Here is a 19,944-nt window from a genome sequence, read left to right on the forward strand (position 1 = left end):
TTTATTGACCTTATTGTCCCATTAATTTTGTCCAGGATTGTTGCTATAGGAGTGAAAACATGTACTGCATTTCACCAAAGATGTCACCGAAAGATTAATAGGTGATAAAAATGCAGGGTGTTTGTTAGCCATCAGGAATAGGATGGAGAATTCTCTGGGTACTACATGAAAATCTTTGGCTAAACTTTTACCTTAGTGGCCATTATAGTTGTAACAGAGCTTTGCTCTTTCAGGCAGTTCTCCTGTTATTTCATATCATTTTCCCAATACTTAAATTTTAATAACCCTGAAAAAGTAGGCAGTGTGATATCTTTAAATAAAAAAGTGTGCTTGAGTTTAGCAGCTGGCCAAGACAACATGGCATATAGGAAACTTTTGTCAGGATATATAGCATCTTTTAAAAACTATAGAATTTGACAATTATGCAGATTAACTAGTAAACGATTAAGTTTCTAAGAAGAAGGCATAATTCGTTGACACCTTGACTGAAAAACGTAACGGTTGACAAGTTGGAGGAAAGAATGACTTGTTTCAGTCGAGCCCTGTAAGTAATAAAATGCATGATTTTACTGTACAGCAAACCTTAATTTTGATACAATTTTTTTGCTCATTTTACAGTACCATTTGTCAGGTAGACATGCAGGGTCAGTCTCATCTGGTAACATATGCCACTTCTTACACTTCTCACACTGAACCCACTGGTCACATGTACTGGGACGCCATTCCACATTAGCTTTAACTACTGGACTCCCATGACTTTCGCTTGACTTAAGGTTTTGCATCGTAAAGTGGTGGCTGTCGTCTTGGTGTAGGAGGGCATCTAGTGTCACAGTCTTTTGAATTGACTTGCTTTCCAATGTAGCAGGCAGCAACATTTCATAATCTGTGGTTGGCAAGTTGTTTTTCTTCATGATCTTGTCTTTTTTTAAGAACAAAGTAACAATAACAAGTCTCAATCTTATAATGGCTGTAAACATTCTTTTGCCATGCTTGGCTTTTTCTTCTTTCCTGCTTAATACTTTATTATATCAAAATCATCAAAAATGCCCAGTTGGCAAACACTGAATCTTAAGACACCCTTGCTGCTCCTCCATGAATGCTATTCCTAGGTTAATCCCTTTTTAATTATCACTGCAGCAAGATTGATGCCACATGGTCAATGCATGGTTTTCAGTGAAACTTTCAAGTGTCAGTTCATAGGTGAAACCAGGGAATACGAGCGTGCTGAATCACAGGCATTGCCACCGAAATCAGTCATTTCTATTTCCCTGTAACTGCTCTTAATCAATTTTTGAACCAAAGAATAATGGAGCCAAATCTACTCTAAACATATGCTATTTCTAGGTTAATCCCTTATTAATTATCACTGCAGCAAGATTGATGCCACATGGTCAATGCATGGTTTTCAGTGAAACTTTCAAGTGTCAGGTCATAAGCTAGGTGAAACCAGGGAATACGAGCGTGCTGAATCACAGGCATGGCCACCTAAATCAGTTATTTCTATTTCCCTGTAACTGCTCTTAATCAATTTTTGAACCAAAGAATAATGGAGCCAAATCTACTCTAAACATAGCAAATGTTTTCTGAAATTTGGATAATGACTTTTGTTTTTACTTTAGCTTGTACAATGTATTTGTTTCACTACCCAGGTGGCCAGGGTCACACTACAGAAATAGCTGTGTGCTCTTCTACATGGTCAGACTCCAACAATACTGGTCCACAGGCTATTACCTAGCTACTGTAGTCCAAATCAAACCAAGTCCAAGTCCAAACTAAATACTAAATACTTTTACAGACAAACCTGGCTGTGTATTACCTCGTTGGCTTTGGGTCCTCTTCAAAGCAGGCTTAAAATCCTTCCCATTTGCATATAAAGCACCTCTGAAACACAACAAAAAGCAAATGATCCTGGATACACAGAAATATTAAATCCATTCGCTCCTCTGCAGGCACCCCAGGACACCCTCAGTTGACAAGTAAAATCATCTGGTGTTGGACAGACTCAAATCTGTTAAGTGTCACTCCCAGGAGTCGATGGGCTAATGGAGGGGCCATTCAGGGTTAATAACTCATTCACTCCCCAGGACACCCCCAGTTGACAAGTAAAAACGTGTCTGGCATTAGACAAAGTAAAATCTCACTCCCAGGGGTCAATGGGTTAAAAGTAATTTCATCCTTACCTTTGTCTTAGGTTATGAGAGCCAACCCTAAGGACAGTCAAAGAAAAAATGTTTAAAAATCTCCATAATTTATTTGCTTTGTTGTAAATACTTAAATGGTAGCAAATCTTACACAGGTGTAGGTAATGATCATTTTATTCAAAACTCCACTGTACCAACAATTTTAGCATCACTAGTGCCACAGTAAGTGCTTTAATCTTTCTTTCATTTTGTGCAGTTTAGGTTCACTTGATAACTTAATAGACTGTGAGGAGGGGTTGCTTCAAAAAAATGGGAAACCTTAAGACACTATTTGTTGGCAACCAGTGCACGAAATAGTCTGGTGCTTTCCATTAGGGGGACTGCCCCTTAATCCCTTTCCTCTCAGGAAGGAAAGGATTGGAGCTGACCATTTTTCTGTGGACCTAGATGTTGTTAGCCCTTTTTCCCCAAAAAGGGTACCCCATTGACAAGTAAAATTGTTTGGTGTAAGAGCAAAATCGGTAAGTGCCACTCTTAGGAGATCTGATAGCGTAATTATGTACATGTACTAAGCTTAATGCACCAACTGAAAATGTCATAATTTGTGGCTGTATAATTAGTTTTATGGCATTTCTTGCCAGAAGCATTTAATTGTCCATAGTGCAGATTTCTCGTCTCAAGAAGTCACTAAAACTGTGAGTCATTTTTCTAGTTATCCCCAGATACCTACTTCTTACTGGTTCCTTACCAGGAAGTCCCTGAATAGTGAACTTTCTTTTATACAGTCTCCGACATTTGAAGCCATTATTACTGGTCACCAAAGGTTTCAAAAATACATGTAGTCCTTCATTACGTGATCATTTCAAAACTACCTTGAATTGGGTTTTATGGGAGACAAGAGAGCCTACAGGGAAAATCTCACCTGTAGCCATGATCCAAGGTACATGTAGGTGGCCTGGTACTGTCCCCATTGGCTGTCAATATACCTGTTTTCTTTACCCCATCACAGTACTTGAAATCTGGATGAGATTCTTTAGTTTGTCTCATTAATTCTTTAGCCTCCAGTCGGTATGGTTCTTTCTCCTCTGGTTTCATACTTCTCCATTTTTCAGCAAGGAGGGTGCTGATTTTACGATTATCTCTTCCAGGATACAACTGCTTGAAGAATGTACGATGGTTCTTGCTGAACAAAATGAAAGCATTCATAGGCCTCTTAACATGTTTAGCATTTTCTCTAGTTTTTGAACCATTTGGAACTGTGGAATCTGATACCTCTGATCCCTGACTGCTCAATTCTGAGGCTGGTGAAGCTGACTTAAGGGAGAAATCGTCATCCACTACAAGGTCTGGTGTACTGGAAGGGCTACCACCCACATCTGTTTCCAAGGATGCATCATTGACTTTACAAGTGTCACCTTGACAATTATTAATATTATTATTACTTAAATTAAACACCATGTTGCCTTGTAAAGCAGCCTTCAGTTCCTCTGTTTTCAACCCTTTCTGGAGGTATGCTTCGCGAATGTCTTCTTGGAGTTGCACTATGCATCTTATTGCACTTTCTAGAATGTCCTTCCTTGAAGGGTGGTTGTTTTTAGGGTCTTTCCATGGAAGCATTGTACTCAGACACTTGATCTTGTCTCTTATGGCTCGTTCTCTTTCTCTTTGCCTGCGTTGAAGAGGCAAAAACCATAAAACAGTCAAATCAATTCAGTTTGTAAGCCCGGCAACATAATGCCAGGTCTATATAATTGGCCATGGTGAATCTGCTGTTACAGTATTAATTGTGCTCAGACCAAGGGGATCAAGCCTGACAGCAATCTCTGAGGGTAGTATAACCCAGAATTTTCCATCAGGAAGTGGTGCAATTCTCTATAATGCCTAAAAATAATGACAAGTTTAGAGAAGCAATTTTTATGAAAACCTAAGTCTACCAAGACAAAGAAAATAATTATTTTTTGCCAGCATTAAATTTAAAAGCCTAAATTTTGCATAACCAATTGAGGAAGTGTTCCACTTAATATGTGCATGCAGTTAACAGTTCTTTCTAATACCATAACACCTGTTTTCAGCACACTCACACTGACTTTTGATGGGAGTAAACCAGTGCATTGATTAGTTTTCTTGGCTTTCCTTTCCTTTTGTTCTGACATTGAGCAACTTGAATTGGTTTAGGCTTCTTCAACCTCCATGGTGTCTGTGTTCTAACTTCTGATGACCATGAAAACAAAGGCAGAGGGATGAGTTAATAGGGAGTCTAAGCATGTGACGTTTTTGAGCCGCGGACGGCAACCCGAAGTGAGCTGTTTTCCATTTTAATTAAATTTAACATGTCTTGTCAATACACCTTGTCTTGCTAATTTAAGTGTCTTTCCTCCATTAGAGATGATTAGGTTAAAAATCTGGGAGACACTACTGCCCTGGCATGCAAACTGCTCATTTCCAGTTGCCGTTCACGGCTCAAAAACGCTGCGTGCTTAAACTCCCTACTGATGCATCAACTGACACAAATAAGGCGCCAATTTCTTAACCCCCATTCACCCCTCAAACGTCCTAGGACGCCCCCCAGTTGATGAATAAAATTTAACTGAATAGAGTGGTAATGTGAAGTGCTAGATTTCAATCCCATATGAACCATGTGAGCGTTAGCCCTACTGATGGAAATGGGCCCACACAAGGACATAGAAAAACTCTGACCAGGGTGGATAAAATTGTCTGGCATTATACAGCGTAAAATCTATAAGTGTAACTCTCAGGGGTCAATGAGTTAACAAGCAGATATGTGCTATCAAAACCAGTTACAGTTATGTGTCTCGATACTAATTAATTTGAATGATAGCTGGACTATATTCCACCCTTCAAACAATTTTGAGCAGATGCTTATCAAGACAATAAGATGGACACAATTCTTTGAATTCGCTCCATTACAAACTCCGGTTTAACAGATCATGGATCGTTTAACCAAGGGCAATGTATTGCTAAATTTTCATTTCTTTTTTTAACAGCTAATACGATTTTTTTTTGCTACATGTAGGTAGGAGGTTGTGTAGCCCAGTGATTAGGGTGGTTGCCTGGAGGTCTTGGACATCCCACACCCACTTGACTGGTCAACCACTAGCTAATGGTAATGGTAATTAATGAATTTATATAGTGCATTTTCTATTGACATATTCAAATGCGCTTTACAAGCAAGTGATCTATGGGTGAGATCGGACGTCAGCATATACAGGCACCGCTGGCAGCCGCTATCAGTCCATTAGCGATCTCATCCAGCACATGAATGAATGAAATGAGGCCTGATCACAACACCGGGAGCTCCATGCCCTACTCTTTATGAATAGTGTGTGGGTTCTTTTACGTCCCACTGGGTTGTGGACATTCAAGGGTTGTGAGACGGGGCCTACAGTTTATAGTCCTTATCTGAGAAGACTTGAAAGTCTTAACCATTTGCGGATGTAATTCAGTACAAAGGCAGCACTTTCTCCTCAGTTATTTTAAGACCCTGAGTGTTGGTCCAGCCGGAGTCGAACTCATGACCTCCCACTTGGCAGCCGGATGCTCAACCAACTGAGCCACTGGTGCGCTTGATCCTGGAATTTGAGGGGGTATTTCCATGAGACCGGGACAAACTCAGACCGGCATGAGACTGGCCTCACAATGAACTCAGACCGGTCTGACTTAGTCTCAGTTGCTACAATAGACTGAGACGAGAAATTCTCGTATTGGTCTGACTTCATGCTGTTCTCCAGTAAATGACAACAAATGTCAGACCAAGTCAAGAAATTTCAAGACTGTATTCTTTTGGGTCAGCCATATATTTATTAGACAAAATGTGTCATTTCATCCCGAAACCAGGAACCAAGCATTTCATCCCGCTTTCATGTTCACGGCCTACCTCAGGCAAGGTGGGATTCTTTAAGTTGACTTGTAGTTTTTGATCTATTCTGTTGAGCATCACTGGCCCTGAAAAGCCCCTATGGGGAGCAGTCAGTTAAGTATGTGTGTATGTATGTTATGTTGTACCGTTTGCAATGCCATGTGTTGGTGGTTTGATGTGCAATCCACAGTGTTGGATACCATGTTGATATTTTTCATCCTTAATAGTTCCTTCTACTGGACTGACTCTTTCAAACTTGATATCTCCATTCTGAAAGCAAAGATTTCCTTTTAATTTCTATAAATGTCAATATTTTTACATGAAGCTTAATGATTACTCTCTTTAGCCAATTTCCTTGTCCTTCTTCACGATAGCTCTCAACGAAGAGTGCTTGTCTGTTATTGACCAGCACTGCCTTAAACGTAATGTAAAATTGGAAGGTTAAAAGTCAAGAGCTTTGGATTACTTCATCCCCTTACAAAAAACACTTTATAGTGCAGTTTCTAAGACGACGCTGGGCCCAGCTTGAGCTCTCATGATCATACTCATTCAGTATGATCACCATTAACATCCTTAAAATAAAAAAAGTGCACTACATTAATGCAAGGTATTCAGGTCATCCAATTGTGAATGTCACTTTTAGCAGTAAGGAATCGCGATAATAAACTAAGTGCTGTGTTCCAATGATTGAGCGATCAAGTCAGGAGCTGGCCATAACTTGGGTTATTATATAAACAATACTAATTAATGGTGACATAGTTTTTCAGTGAGTGATTAACCCATTGACTTCCAGGGGATCCCCATTGACGAGTAAAATCATCTGGCGTTAGACAGAGTAAAATACTAAGTCTGGCCAGTTTAAGCCGGTTTGGACGTCAAAGGGTCAACTCCCCAAATGAGCAGCTCCCAGTCTGTTGGGTTATTGGAAGAGCACTCACTACGCCAGTATTGCAGAGATGATGCGTTTAAATCTGCTTTAGCCTTAATATATTTTTAGGCTTTTTTTATCGGTATTCTTGAGCCCATTGACTCATGAACCGTCCCTAATTGACACAGTAAAATTTACCATTTAAGTCTCACTTCTCAGAGTCAATGGGTTGACAGGGTTTTCAATAAAATTTCAAGTAGGCAGCTGCTTTAAGTCTAGTAGCCCACTGCATCATCCAAGGGGCCGCCACGCCCCTTCATCTAGAGGGATCTGGGAGCATGCTCCCCCAGAAAATTTTGAAATCTGGAAGCTCTGAAATGCGATTTCTAGCTTCCTGGGCGGCAATTTGAGTACAAAGTTAAAGGAAGATTTCTTATCAACAGCGACACTGAGTGCGCAGTTACAAACATTTTTTTTATAATTTCCAGCGAAGAGAGATTTGGAAAACCATTTCAAAAGGAAAATTAATGATTTTAACGTTGGATGACGTTTCAGCAACTTCATGTCATCGCATTACTACCAATTTAAAGCTGCCGTGAACGGCAAACTTTTTTGCACGTTTCTTCAAGCGCGAATTGAAACATTTTGGTTTGTAGACAAACCACAATAATTTTGTTCGGTCAACATGAGAAATCAGTTCAGTCAAACGATAAGAATATGTCATTTTAATCTGAGCGAACAAAAAGGCTTACCGTAACCAATGAAACTAAAACAAGCATTTACTGTTTTGGTGGAAAACAAGTTTTGATGCAACGATTACTCAACAAGACGCCTATAAGGGCGTATCCGTGGGATGCACAAACAGTCAACACAAATTGTCCAGTTACAGGGAACTACAACCTCGGCTAAACTTCGGAAAATGTGGAGAGATTAAAACAAAAAGAGGTTATTTCTTATTATTAATGCTACTAAATTTGCCAGTGAAAACAACGAGGCCCTATTAGGGGTTATCAGGAATACGGGATATTTAGATAAGAAATTTCCAGGGATATGGGATATTTGGGGAGGAAATTAACGGTGTGCAGGATGTTTAAAAAACCGAACTGGTATTAAAGTGAAACCACAAACCACAAGAATCAACAGGATACAGGATATTTAGGGATACGGGATTCCTTCCTCAACAATCAGCACAGCAATACTATGACAGTTTACTTTACTAAAGCCTTTTGAGGATTGTTAAGATAAAAAGTTGAAATTTCTTTGGAATGCTGACTGGAGATTGATCGTTTGCTTTGGTTTGTGTATAAAACTAAATACATTGTGTGTCTTGTTATTTGTTGTTTAAGGCTTTTTTACTAATATTCTTTTCACGTTTTTGATTCCAGCCTTTGGAGTTAAAATGCCTATAAAACCTCTCCAATGAGCTTTCATGTTGATATTCCAGTGAGATGTCTGATATTTTCGAATTTCGAAACATTTTGTGAAAACCTCATCATTTGTCATCAAAGGCAACTTGCTCTCTGACACTTGCCGACGTGATGTGCATATTTTTGTCATGTCGATATCTCTTATGCCAAAAAATCAAAATCAATTGACCATTATAAATTTCTCACAGGTAGAGGTAAACTTCTCAGGCTAGCATATTGAAAGCTGCCGAGATGCATAAACAAACTTATTTTGGTAGCTAGTTGAAGCAAGCCGACATTAAAGCCTAGTTTTCATATGTCGGCAAAATACCAGATCATCGGGGATTTCGTAGTTTCCTGACCGTCCGAGATTTTGCCGACATATCACAAAATCGCCAGATGCTTGTCCTAGATTCTCCCGATAGTGACTTTGGCGGAAAATGGAAAGTGCGCCAAAAATTGAAACATGCAATTTAGAGGATTGGTAACGAGCTAATAGAGTGGGTTTTTAGGCAAGGTAATTTTTTTCGTCTTATAAAACAACTTTATACTTTGACATGTGCCAATAGACGGGATATGCATATTTTTGGCACGTCGAGATCGAGATGTTTAATGCCGAAATTTTGCATAAAATTTAAAATATAAATTCCCGACGGGTAGAAGTAAACTTCGTTTTACATGAAAATTCTTTGTAGACAGTTGCTGAGATGGTAAAAGAACTTGAATTTGAAATTTGACAATCTAATGTTGGTAGCAAACTTAAACCAAGACAAACTAACACCAGAAAGGTCACGAAATTACCTTTAAATAATTTTCCGGGGAAAATATTGTTTTTTTCATCCAAACCAAAAAATTTTCCCGGAAAAATCGGGGAGGTAAGGTATCATGCAAATGACGTATTAAACATATTAAACCTTGAGAATAACCAGTGCTCTTCTTGGGTGAAAAAATAAAAAACAAATCCAAGAAAGGATCTCTGCATTGACCTTAATTTTCAAACAGATCACCCCTTACTACCTCTCGCTCATTATTTCGTTTTTTCTTTATTTTCCCTATAAATGCATCCATGCTTCCTTCGAAATTCACTCAGTTTTTGTAACTGTTACAGTAGCCAGATGCAGCGTTTATCTGAAAAACTTGCATTCCAAGCACTCATTGTCAACGCCCATTTCAAAAAGACAACAATCACACAGAGAATGTTAATGGTGTAGCATTTGTTACCCGTAAGCACATGTCCCCCAAGGGACCTATTTTTAGTCGTGGATATTTCACGTATCCACGACTATCGTTAGGGGTCAGAATATGCAAATTTGTCACTCACTCAGATGTAAGTTAATTTGACAAGTCAACGACCATTATCGATTTTTTTCAAGACATTCCAATTTGTCACTCACTCAGTTGAATTCAAATTGATATACCAACGATCAATATCGATTCTCCGATGGTTCACTTTCCGAAGTAATGCCGCAACGTAATACGTTGAAATATTCTTCGACTTCTTTTCGTTCTTTTCGACGGGATTGATACTCGTTGCAGTCAGCATGTGTTACCGGGCCATTGTTCAGTGGAAAACGTAAGGTGTCACTGTGCTATGAATGTTAAAAATGAATGCAAAGAGACATTTGCTGGTCAATCCGCCAAGTTCACAGGTCCACTCACATTAGCAAAGGAGCATGCCGTGAGATTGCCGTGGACAGTGAAAACTGTGTTCACCTAAATCAAACTACTGATCTTTTAGTTACTGGGTTGCCTCATGGCAAACCAGTCGAGGTCTGCGTTTAGTTTGTTTGTTTTCTTTTTTTTTTTTTTTTTTTCCGTGTCGGTAAAAGTCTTGCCTGTCACTCCCCTGGTAAGTGGTGTCTTTGTGGATAGAGCCTTCTGCGAGTATTTTCTTAGGATCGAGAGGGTAGTGGAAATGCGTAGATTTCTCTGGTGGACACAGTAGAATCATTAACTTAGCCTGCAATGGCGTCGAAAGTCATGTAACGCGAATGGCGTTTTAGTGGATCCTTAAACAAAATATACCCTTATGGAGCTCAATAATAGAAAGTCAGTTGGATAAAATAGGCAGGAATCTCAAAAGTGACGAGCACTGGACTTCGACAACAATCTATCGCCCGTCGAGACGAAATCAAAGTGAGCTGCATTTACCTGAAGTACATGGTAATTTGACACGATTGAGTTTCTTGTCTTCACGCACGCAATGAAATAGGAAGAGGTTTTCGCCTCCAAGAGCAAATATGTTGTTTGTTTCAATAAATATTTCGCTGGAAAAGGATTCTGTGGTATTTTCTGCCTTTGTGAATTATAATATCATGTTGTGTATTGAATTTTCGAGCTTAAGGTTCAAATGTGATATGGGAGAAGTCTTTTAGTATTGCTCTGTAAGCAGGAAGGGTTCACAGGCCTGTTGGAAGCGTGCTTGAGTTTCAACAAAATGAGCCCCAAAATCAGTGAAAACTTGTGACGCAGATGAATAATAAAGTAGCTGCTATTTCCAAAATGATGGAATTACCTGGTGATAAATAACGTCGTACGCGTCTTGGAGAGTAAATTTTGACTTTGCATAAACAAGAGTTGGGCGATTGTGATCTTTGTTTTGACTTCGCTCATTTCATTGTCAACCTTTATAACACTTGACAGAAAAAGAAACTTACAAAAACCCGCTATCTTGCCATCATTTGACACAGATGCTTCACTGTTTGGCGAGTAAACATGCCGCGGTAACTTAATCACAGCGCCCGCTGAATTCCGGCCATGTCACTTTCGATTTTGCAATTTACTTGAACGTAGCAAAAATCTCCCAAAATGTTTGTCGCTGATCGTAACTATTTATATTCTTTATTCACGGTTCAAAATTAATGTTGTTTTCATGTCGTAAATATTTTATTCTCGATCGACCGTCTGGGAAACTTCCTTCTGCTCTTTCTGAAAACTGTGTTTCAATAGTTATTTGCTTTTTCATCAATATTTGTTTTGCATAAAGCAAGCTAACAGAATCTGTACCTTGCTGAGTTCGCATTTGTTAGCGTTAATAGTATTTTCGGTCAGATGTTTCTGTTTTTTATGAGGGGTTTATTGTTTTGGTCTCCCATCCTAACGCTAACACCGCGAAACAGGGATTGACTTCAATGAAGTTTAGTATTACAAAGCTTTCAGATGCCCAGAGGGCACACTTGTGGTGAAAAGAAGTTGTGAGGGAACTTGAAAATTATCAACATGTCAGCCCAGAAGCCAATGTTTCTCGCTTCTCTTTTATTTGTTATTCTTCAGAGACTGGAATGCTGTATTTCAATACCACACAATTCAGTGCCTTCTGATTTTCTGTAGCACGTACCACAGGCAAACCAGTGTATGCTTCACAGAAGCATCTAGTTTGTATTATTTCATCATTGTGTTGGTTATATCCAGATGTTTTCGTTATCATCTTGTTGTAGTTGAACAGTGAAGCATTCCTTTACGATAAGAATCAAACACCTGAAACACTAAGTGACCTCTTTAGCTTTCACGTTTTCCCATTGCATATCGCGTGAAGTTCTCAAGGGAATTCTCCTTAACACGAAATTTCCATATTTTCGTTCGTAAATGGCTTAACCCAGGTAAAAAAATGTTGACTCATTTTTTACGAGCACGAGCATAAGACGACATTTGAAAGAAACTGTTCTCTGTAGAGTAACATAAATGGGAACACAAAACGTACAAGTTAAAAAGGTCAATTTATTTTTTCCTCAACATAAAACGTTTAAAGGAGTCGAAAACACCGGTTGACAATTGTTTTCATCTGGCTCTTTTACATCTATAAAATGCAACCAAATACGACATGTTTCATAATACGTTCCAGATTTCGTGAAAGGTTGAAAAGTTTTGGAAACAAATCCTTGTTTTTACTTATCGCAAACTGAGGCATTCGTAGCTGTTTACATAGTTGAGGACCCTTCAAATTTTGAAAACGACCTGGTGTAGCCTGCCAATGATAACGCATTCTTTTTAGATAAAAATCAAACGCCAATTCAGTCATTGTTTCGTAACAAGATCAGAAAGTAACTGATCGCAATTCTCGGTTTTCACATGACGTCACGACCGCCATATTGGTGCCCTAAACAAAGAAAAAGCGGCCATGTTGGTGCCCCGACCAAATCCTCCGGGAATTTAACTCTATTATTATGCAAACGATTCCTTTTGTTTTCGTTGAAAAACATGGCTGTTGATCACGTGAGTGAAAACCAGCAATAGAACTCCCATTTTGTAAGCAATGTATCCACGACTTCTTCACAGTTCTCCTTTGATTGATTCCTATATTGGGAGGAATGGGGCTGGAATTCCCAAACAGTGCTTTCTAATGGTGGGAGTTGACTCACAATGGCCAAATGAACACACTGAGAGTGTTTTCGCGGTCGTAATTTCATGATACGCTATCACGAATATATGCAAATGAGTTCAAGGATCCTCATGTACACTAAAATGAACGGTCTACATAGAATGATACGCTATCACGAATATATGCAAATAAGATACATACGTTATTCTTTAACGGTCATGTATGCCCATATATACTATCCACCATAAGCACACTGTCTACAGTAGGAACAGTTATTTACACTGTCTACAATGGGAACAGCCATCTACACTGTCTACAGTAAGAACACCTATCGACACTGTCTACAGTAGGAACAGTTCTCTACACTGTCTACAATGGGATCAGCTACCTACAGTGTCTACAGTAGGAACAGCTATCTACACTGTCTACAATGGGAACAGCTATCTACACTATCTACAGTAAGAATTAACAGCTATCTACACCGTCTACAGTAGGAACAGTCATCTACACTGTCTACAGTAGGAACAGTTCTCTACACTGTCTACAATGGGAATAGCTATCTACACTGTCTACAGTAGGAACAGCAATCTACACTGTCTACAGTAGGAACAGCTATCTACACCGTCTACAATGGTAACAGCTATCTACACTATCTACAATGGTAACTGCTATTGTCGTACTTTAGTCTGTCTCCCTCATCCTCAAACATAAATGTAGTCATAACATCGTCGGCGGCATCGCCCATGGCGTAGAGTAATGTGTTTACTTGAACTTCTTCGCTTTTCTTGTGTAGATCACACGCCATCCGATATCTACCAAACCGACGAATCCATTTCTCCCACTCGTCTGGCTTTTTGAAATCGAACATTTCGGGTGCAGTAATTTTGTTAGCCATGATTTCTCCGGAACAGTAGTACACTTACTTCCCGGGTTTCTTCGGCTGTCGCAGCGAATAATTTCTTACGTTCTCTTTTGAAAATATGTAGCGTCGCTCGAGTGACCTCGAAGAACTCTCCCGTATTTTCTTCTGAGAGCCTCGGCTATCCAGCTATCTTCCCGTCAAAAGACTCAAACAACCGCTTCTGACACCATGTTGAGTGAATTATCGGCGAGCGTAAACTAAAAGCAACACGACGCCATTCATTCATGAACTCAAGTGCCTTTACTCCCAGTCACGTGATCAGGTACAAAGTACAAACTATGACGATTTCAACATCACACCCCGAGCGGGGCTTAATTTAGTGTGACTCCAAAGAAGATATTAAGTAAGATATAGCAAACTATCACGTGATCAGAGTTGCTTCGATGGCTCAGTGGGAACTTACTCGCTCCAGGGGCGCGTGGCCCGAGTTCGAGGCGCGATGGTTCAAGCTGTATCATCCGGGATTCTTATCGAGCGGGTAATCTACTATCCCTGGGGTATGCACATTTGTGACTACAATGAAAAATAAAAGAAAACTACACTGGATTTTTGACGTGGCATGCCTGTGGCATCCCACGTAATAGCAACCTGTTTTGCATAAAACGTCTTGATATGTTACCAAACGTAACTGAACATACCCCTAAACCCTAACTCGGTTATAAGACGCACCCCAAACTTAGCAATTTAATCAAGATAAGTTCTCAAACTGAAAATTACGCGAAAATACTCGGTTATAAGACGCACCAAAAAATTGAGAGTTATCAAAAGGATGTGATGAATTTGAGAACAATAATATTATCCTTCCACAATTGGCATGCGAACTCTTTTTGTTAACGTATTAAACAAAGTGAAAAAGTCACAAATTTAATGATATACGTAAAAACAAAAGCTAAAAGTTGACACCTGAAATGATAAACATACAACGCATACACTTTTATTTGAACCTTCCGACTTACTAAATAGTCAGAGTTCACAGACTTCAGACTTCAAGCGAAAGCGAACGGGGAAAAACTCCCACAGAGAGTCATATTCAAAGGTGTTCGACAGCTGAATATCAACACGCCACCAAGGATGCAAATTTCAGTGCACAAGAAAGGCTGGATGAACGAAGAAGGTATGTTTTATCCCTCTCCACCTTTCCAGGGTTGTCCTAAAAGCCGGAATCCGGAATCCGGAATCCGGAATCACAGGTCATTGTTTTACCAATACAGAGAGTAAAAACTATAAAACATTTATAAAAGCTAACCTTAGGTCTAATTAGGCCTAAACAAACGTTTTTAGGCCTAAGGCTAGTTTGTCTCTTAAATTGTACTTAAATTCGTTGGTGTATCATCGAAACATCTTCGGGTCTTTCTCGAAAGTCTTTGGCAATCTTCGGAAAATATTCGGAAACGTTTGTCTTGCCTTCGGAACAATTTTGGAAATCTTCGGACATTTCCGGAAATTGGTCGAAAATCTTCGGAAAGTCATCAAAAACGCCGTCATCTGTATGTTTATATAATAAAAAGAACATTACACGTTAGTTCGAAGATATGAATTTTATGTTCGAGTGGCAAGAACAATATCTCAACATAAAGTTCATATCTTCTCGCCACCGTTTAATATCCTCTATTTACATGATGATTGCTTCGCGAGAAGCATGAAACTCGGAGCAGCAAATGAAGGTGTTTGAACTAGTCCGAAATGCCGAAAAGTCCTTAAACTGACATAGGTTCGTTGATCTCTTTCCGGCAATTTTCCAAGTAGACATACTTTCTGATCTTCTATGGACTTATACCTAAAACATAGTACAACACAAGGTGACATTCTTTATTTCACTCGATGCGACCACTTTCTTGTCTTTTGTTTTACACTTAAACTATCGTCTTTCATTCACATTTTGCTTGTAAAAAAATTAAGGCCATTAGTCTACCTTTCTGAGACCTTTTCTGTCGGATCAGCCCAAGAGAATTTTCCCACGTGAATGCCTAGTACGCTAAGAAATCATTTCTGGGCAAACTATTACAAGCAAATGAATCACTACTAAGATGCCAGAATTAAATCAAATTAAATCATGTTCGATTCACACACCAATCCATGGCTGGTCCGATGTAAGGTACGATTCATAGACAGAACAATTCACTTGCTAAACACGGCAAAGCACGCGCTCTCTCTTCCTCCACATGATTGACAGAAGGAAGCAAATCGGTAGGTAGCCTAACTTCCGGCCAAGTGTGCGAGCCTGGTTACTCAGCTCAAGATGGCGGACAAAACATCGCAATATGAACAAAATTGGCCGGATAAAAAAGGAGCAGAACTTCACTAAAGGTAAAAACTGCTAAGAAAATTAGGGGGTCTTCGTTTTTAGAGTTTTTTTAGGTCTTAGGGTCTTAGGATCTTTGTTTTAGAGGTCTTCGTTTTAGAGACACCCCGCGAAAATACTTGGCTATAAGACGCACCCCAATTTTAGCACTAACTTGCCACCAAAGACAGCTTTTTCTTGAAAAAAAACGAATTACTACGGTAATTGAATTACGTAAAAAATGGGACGGTTGGTCTTGGTAAAAATGCCGTTCATTGTAGCTCGAAGATGCAAGTATCAAATCTGATAATTATTTTGAAATTGAGATTTAAAAAAAGTACGTTCAAGTCCATCAAAAATGAATTTTACTTTAGGTTTGAAGGAATCCTTCAATTAATTCAATTTAGGGGGAAAAATAGCCGACTTCTCTGAGCGAAGTAGCCAACGTTTTTGGTCGGCCATCGGTGCGTATTAAAACCCCAGGGTTGAGTATAAACATTCATAACTGTGCAATGATCTGAAATCTTCACAGTCATCTTCGCTCAGCAGATTAAACATGCATCTTTGAAAAATTAATGTTTTCTTACTGAAGAATTCAAGAATTCTGCCAAAGGAGGAAGTGTCAAATCACTCTTCCATGATGAGTCTGCAAGTAAAAAGCAAAAAATTTCATGGTAGGTTAATCACAGAAGCAAATGCATAGTTTATGGCGTGTCTTAAAAACGAAGACCCCAAGACCCCGAAAACCAAGAAAGTAACCCAAAACCCTCAATTTGACTAACCCTAGCCCTAAAGTTGGTTTTTATCATCCAACAGGAAATGAAGATGTCTGGCCACACATGGAGCGTGGTTCCTCAGTTAAATAAGGCAGATCACTCAGCTTTCACTTTGAAACAAGTTTTAGCAAATGAAGGAATTGAGCTTCGCTTGAGGTAACTTGTACATTTTCTCTAACAAGAAAATTTGTAGGTCTTAGATTCATTTTCGGGGTCTTAAGGTCTTCATTCTCAAGACACCCTGGTTTATGAGCAGTAGAACATTCAGGAAGTTATTCTCAGAGCAAAATTTGGAATGCTTAAAAACAGCAAAAAGAACTCAATATAAGTTATTGCATGCTCAGCAAAAAATTATCTCCAAGACCTCCAGTAGCAGAGGAAGAGAATTTGCTTCATTATTATTTAACAGTACATGAACAAATAATTGTTGCAAAACGAAAGCCAGCCTAGGATGAGACTAGCATTATTGAAAAGACAAGACATTTTTAGACAGTATTTTTACCTAACTCTGTACTTGATGTTACTTTGGAATCTTGTTCAATAACAACAGTTCTCTCATGATCATCGACAGTTCCAAACTACATTATAAATAAAAAGGAGTGAAACATTAAATTTTAAAGACATTGTTCAATAGAGTAACCTATTTTACAGACAAAATCAGTGTTCCACATGTGATAAGCTTTAGAAACAGAGTGTGGGCATCCAAAGGGGAGTCATGATCAGTGCACTTTTCTGAGGCAGTCGTGTCTTGTCACGCTAACAAATAAAATAACCAAGGGATGGTCATTTTAATTGTTTGCGTGACTGATTTATGAAGGGACTGCTCACAGTCTATAGGCAAACAGGTTAAAAATGGTTGAAATGCATCCTTATTTTGACTTGGAAAACTGAAGAGGATTTATTACATGTACTTTTTCCTGACCTTCTCAAAGTTTTCAATTTTTGTCCAAATATTAACAGCAAAATGAAAGTAACCGGCTGAAGATTAGTTAGTAGGCAGCTATTTCTGGCTGGCTTCCGGCCCTTTTTGACAGCCCTGCAACAGGCTGTCATATTGTTTAAGATTTAACAAACAATCTGTAGTCAAAAGCCAAGATATTTGGGCAAGAAGGGAGATGAACCCATCATCAACCCAATATAAGAGCCTGCTTATCATGTGAAATGTTCAGTTTTATCGGCTTTTTATCTCTAGGCTCAAATTTTTTTGCTTTGATATATGTGAGGTGAAATACAAGCAAACGTGGGCTCCCCAACATGCTTTTTCCTGAGAACTGTGTGTAGGTTTTTCCATGTCTTACAGAGATTAGCAAGACGTGTTGTTGTAAGCCGGTGCCTAAAGGGTCTCACTGTGAAACTTTGAAATGTCTTCATTGCCTACACTGGAAATTTTGGTTTGGGTAGCAAGCAAATCATGTTGTACCTGCAAGTTATTGCCCAAGTAAGCACAATTTTTTAAAAAAAATTACTTTTTTACCCCTTCCATCATTGGAGAATCTCCTGGATACCAAAAGTCATTTCCAAAAAAGTTCTGACCACTGTGAGAAAACAAAGAATTCATCATACTGGAAAAGTACTGCAATAAAATAATTTAACAAAATGTATTTTCACAATGTGAATTTTCAAGGAGCTAAATTTGATTCAATTCATGCAACATACACTAAGATCAGCATATTGCAGTGCTGATCGCCAGTTTTCTCAACTCAGTTTTATCAAACTTAGCATTATGTAAATGTGAATAAAAGATTAATTCAAACACACAGAATCTAGAGAAATAAAAAAATAACAAATACTTTGCCTAAAGTACCAATCATTTGAAAAGTTATCAACCATCTCCTTGATGACTGTAAATACCGATGAAGTACCCGATCTAAAAAGGAGCCCTGTATTGTTTCCCTGAACTTATTAATTCCAGGTGATTTTAAGCTTGCAAATAAAACAATCATACCGTATCTTTCAAGGGATAGAATTTTAAGTGGCAGAAAAGATGGTCTGCTAGAGACTCCTCCAAGTAATAAAGTTTCTAAGATCAACCTACCATTCATATAAGAATACCTGATGTTTTGTGGTGATGTTAAGGCACAATGCCATGTCTGCGGGAATGCATATTGGTTGCTTGTTTGAGAGTTGCTAGGCAACAATCCACCTTGAAACTGCTGGCCATTATGTAGTGCAGACTCAAACCCCCAAGTTGAATGACCCAACCAGTCTGATAGGAATTAAAAATAGAAAAAAAAACACAAACAATAGAGATCACAATTCTCTTGCAGAAAGCTGCTGCATACACAACAAAACAGGTTTGTTAAACACCATCAGTAGTGGAGCAAAATTGTTCTGAAAGCCAATCCCAAATAACATAATATTAAAATAAACCTTCCCACCAAACATAATTTTTTTAACAATGTGTTCTTATTTAGAGAGAGGAGTGCCTGCCCAAAGTGTCAGGGTGGAGTGAGGAGGGGACACTGATCTTTACCCAGGGAACATGGTGGAGCCACACATATTCATGAGTAGGAGTTAGAGTGAAGTTTGGTGAATTCAAGTGAGGTGTCCCCCTTTAAATTAGTCAGCATAAAGTGGCCTTGGAGCAACTGTCTTAAAAGTACCTTTTCTAGACGCCACAGAATCAATCAGAGGATGAGGAAGTGTATCAGGACACTCAAATGGTACTACTGGTGACGTCAAAAAGTTGTACTGCTGTCCAGAAAAGAAAACAAGAACAAAAAAAGAAGAGCTCAGATATGTCAGCCCAGGTTTCCGGTTTATAATTTTATGTTGTTCTACAATGAACCATTAAATTGTAGGGATTACAGGGGATTGTCTTTTTTGTTTGCTCTTTGTTAATTTAAATAACCGATGCATAATGATCGTTGATGAAAAGAAAAGAGAAATGCTGGTCTCTGAAGTAGCTGGTAAAAAAAGTTCAATGTCTTTTCGTGGCTGAAAAGCACGAAACAGCACGCCTGAATATGATAGTTATTGGAACGCCATGGAAACAGATAGTACATCTAGCCAATGCTGATTTTAACGTCATTACCAGTAAGCTTATTATTCCAGTATTTTATTCCGAGTATGACATATTCATATATACTCTGAACTAGCCTTGACTGGATTTTTTTGGACCCCCGGACAGAAGATGCGATTAGAATATACAAACTTGAAAAATAACACAAAGAGCAAAGAAAGGAAACCAACGAGACGGATTGAAATGTTTTTATCTTTACACCCACGCACTGCTGTCAGACAAATTCCTCCAGAGAAATGAGCTTGATAAGTGACAAAATTATTTAAGCTTAATTCGAATCTCAAAACTGAAGCGCGAGTGAAGCAAAAGCCAAGTGCTTGAAACTATCATGAT

The 19,944-nt window shown here is 38.8% G+C and overlaps 2 protein-coding genes across 2 annotated transcripts in view; both read right to left on the reverse strand.

The window, feature by feature from the left end:
• Positions 1-19,944, reverse strand: part of LOC137985286 (uncharacterized) — a 59,376-nt gene that overhangs the window by 1,707 nt on the left and 37,725 nt on the right. The gene's annotated exons all lie outside the window — the stretch shown is intronic.
• LOC137988137 (uncharacterized) overlaps positions 567-19,944 on the reverse strand; it is a 19,664-nt gene continuing 286 nt past the window's right edge. The window contains exons 2-12 of the mRNA XM_068834189.1: positions 19,151-19,283; positions 18,642-18,795; positions 18,064-18,124; positions 17,092-17,167; positions 16,401-16,459; positions 6,165-6,288; positions 4,223-4,352; positions 3,064-3,810; positions 2,181-2,207; positions 1,817-1,908; positions 567-919 (exon numbers count right to left, since the gene is read on the reverse strand). Coding sequence (XP_068690290.1) covers positions 567-919; positions 1,817-1,908; positions 2,181-2,207; positions 3,064-3,810; positions 4,223-4,352; positions 6,165-6,288; positions 16,401-16,459; positions 17,092-17,167; positions 18,064-18,124; positions 18,642-18,795; positions 19,151-19,283 — 1,956 coding nt within the window. The remainder of the gene's footprint in view (positions 920-1,816; positions 1,909-2,180; positions 2,208-3,063; positions 3,811-4,222; positions 4,353-6,164; positions 6,289-16,400; positions 16,460-17,091; positions 17,168-18,063; positions 18,125-18,641; positions 18,796-19,150; positions 19,284-19,944) is intronic.

Source organism: Montipora foliosa, chromosome 2, assembly GCF_036669935.1.
Source record: "Montipora foliosa isolate CH-2021 chromosome 2, ASM3666993v2, whole genome shotgun sequence".
NCBI classification, from domain to species: Eukaryota; Metazoa; Cnidaria; class Anthozoa; order Scleractinia; family Acroporidae; genus Montipora; species Montipora foliosa.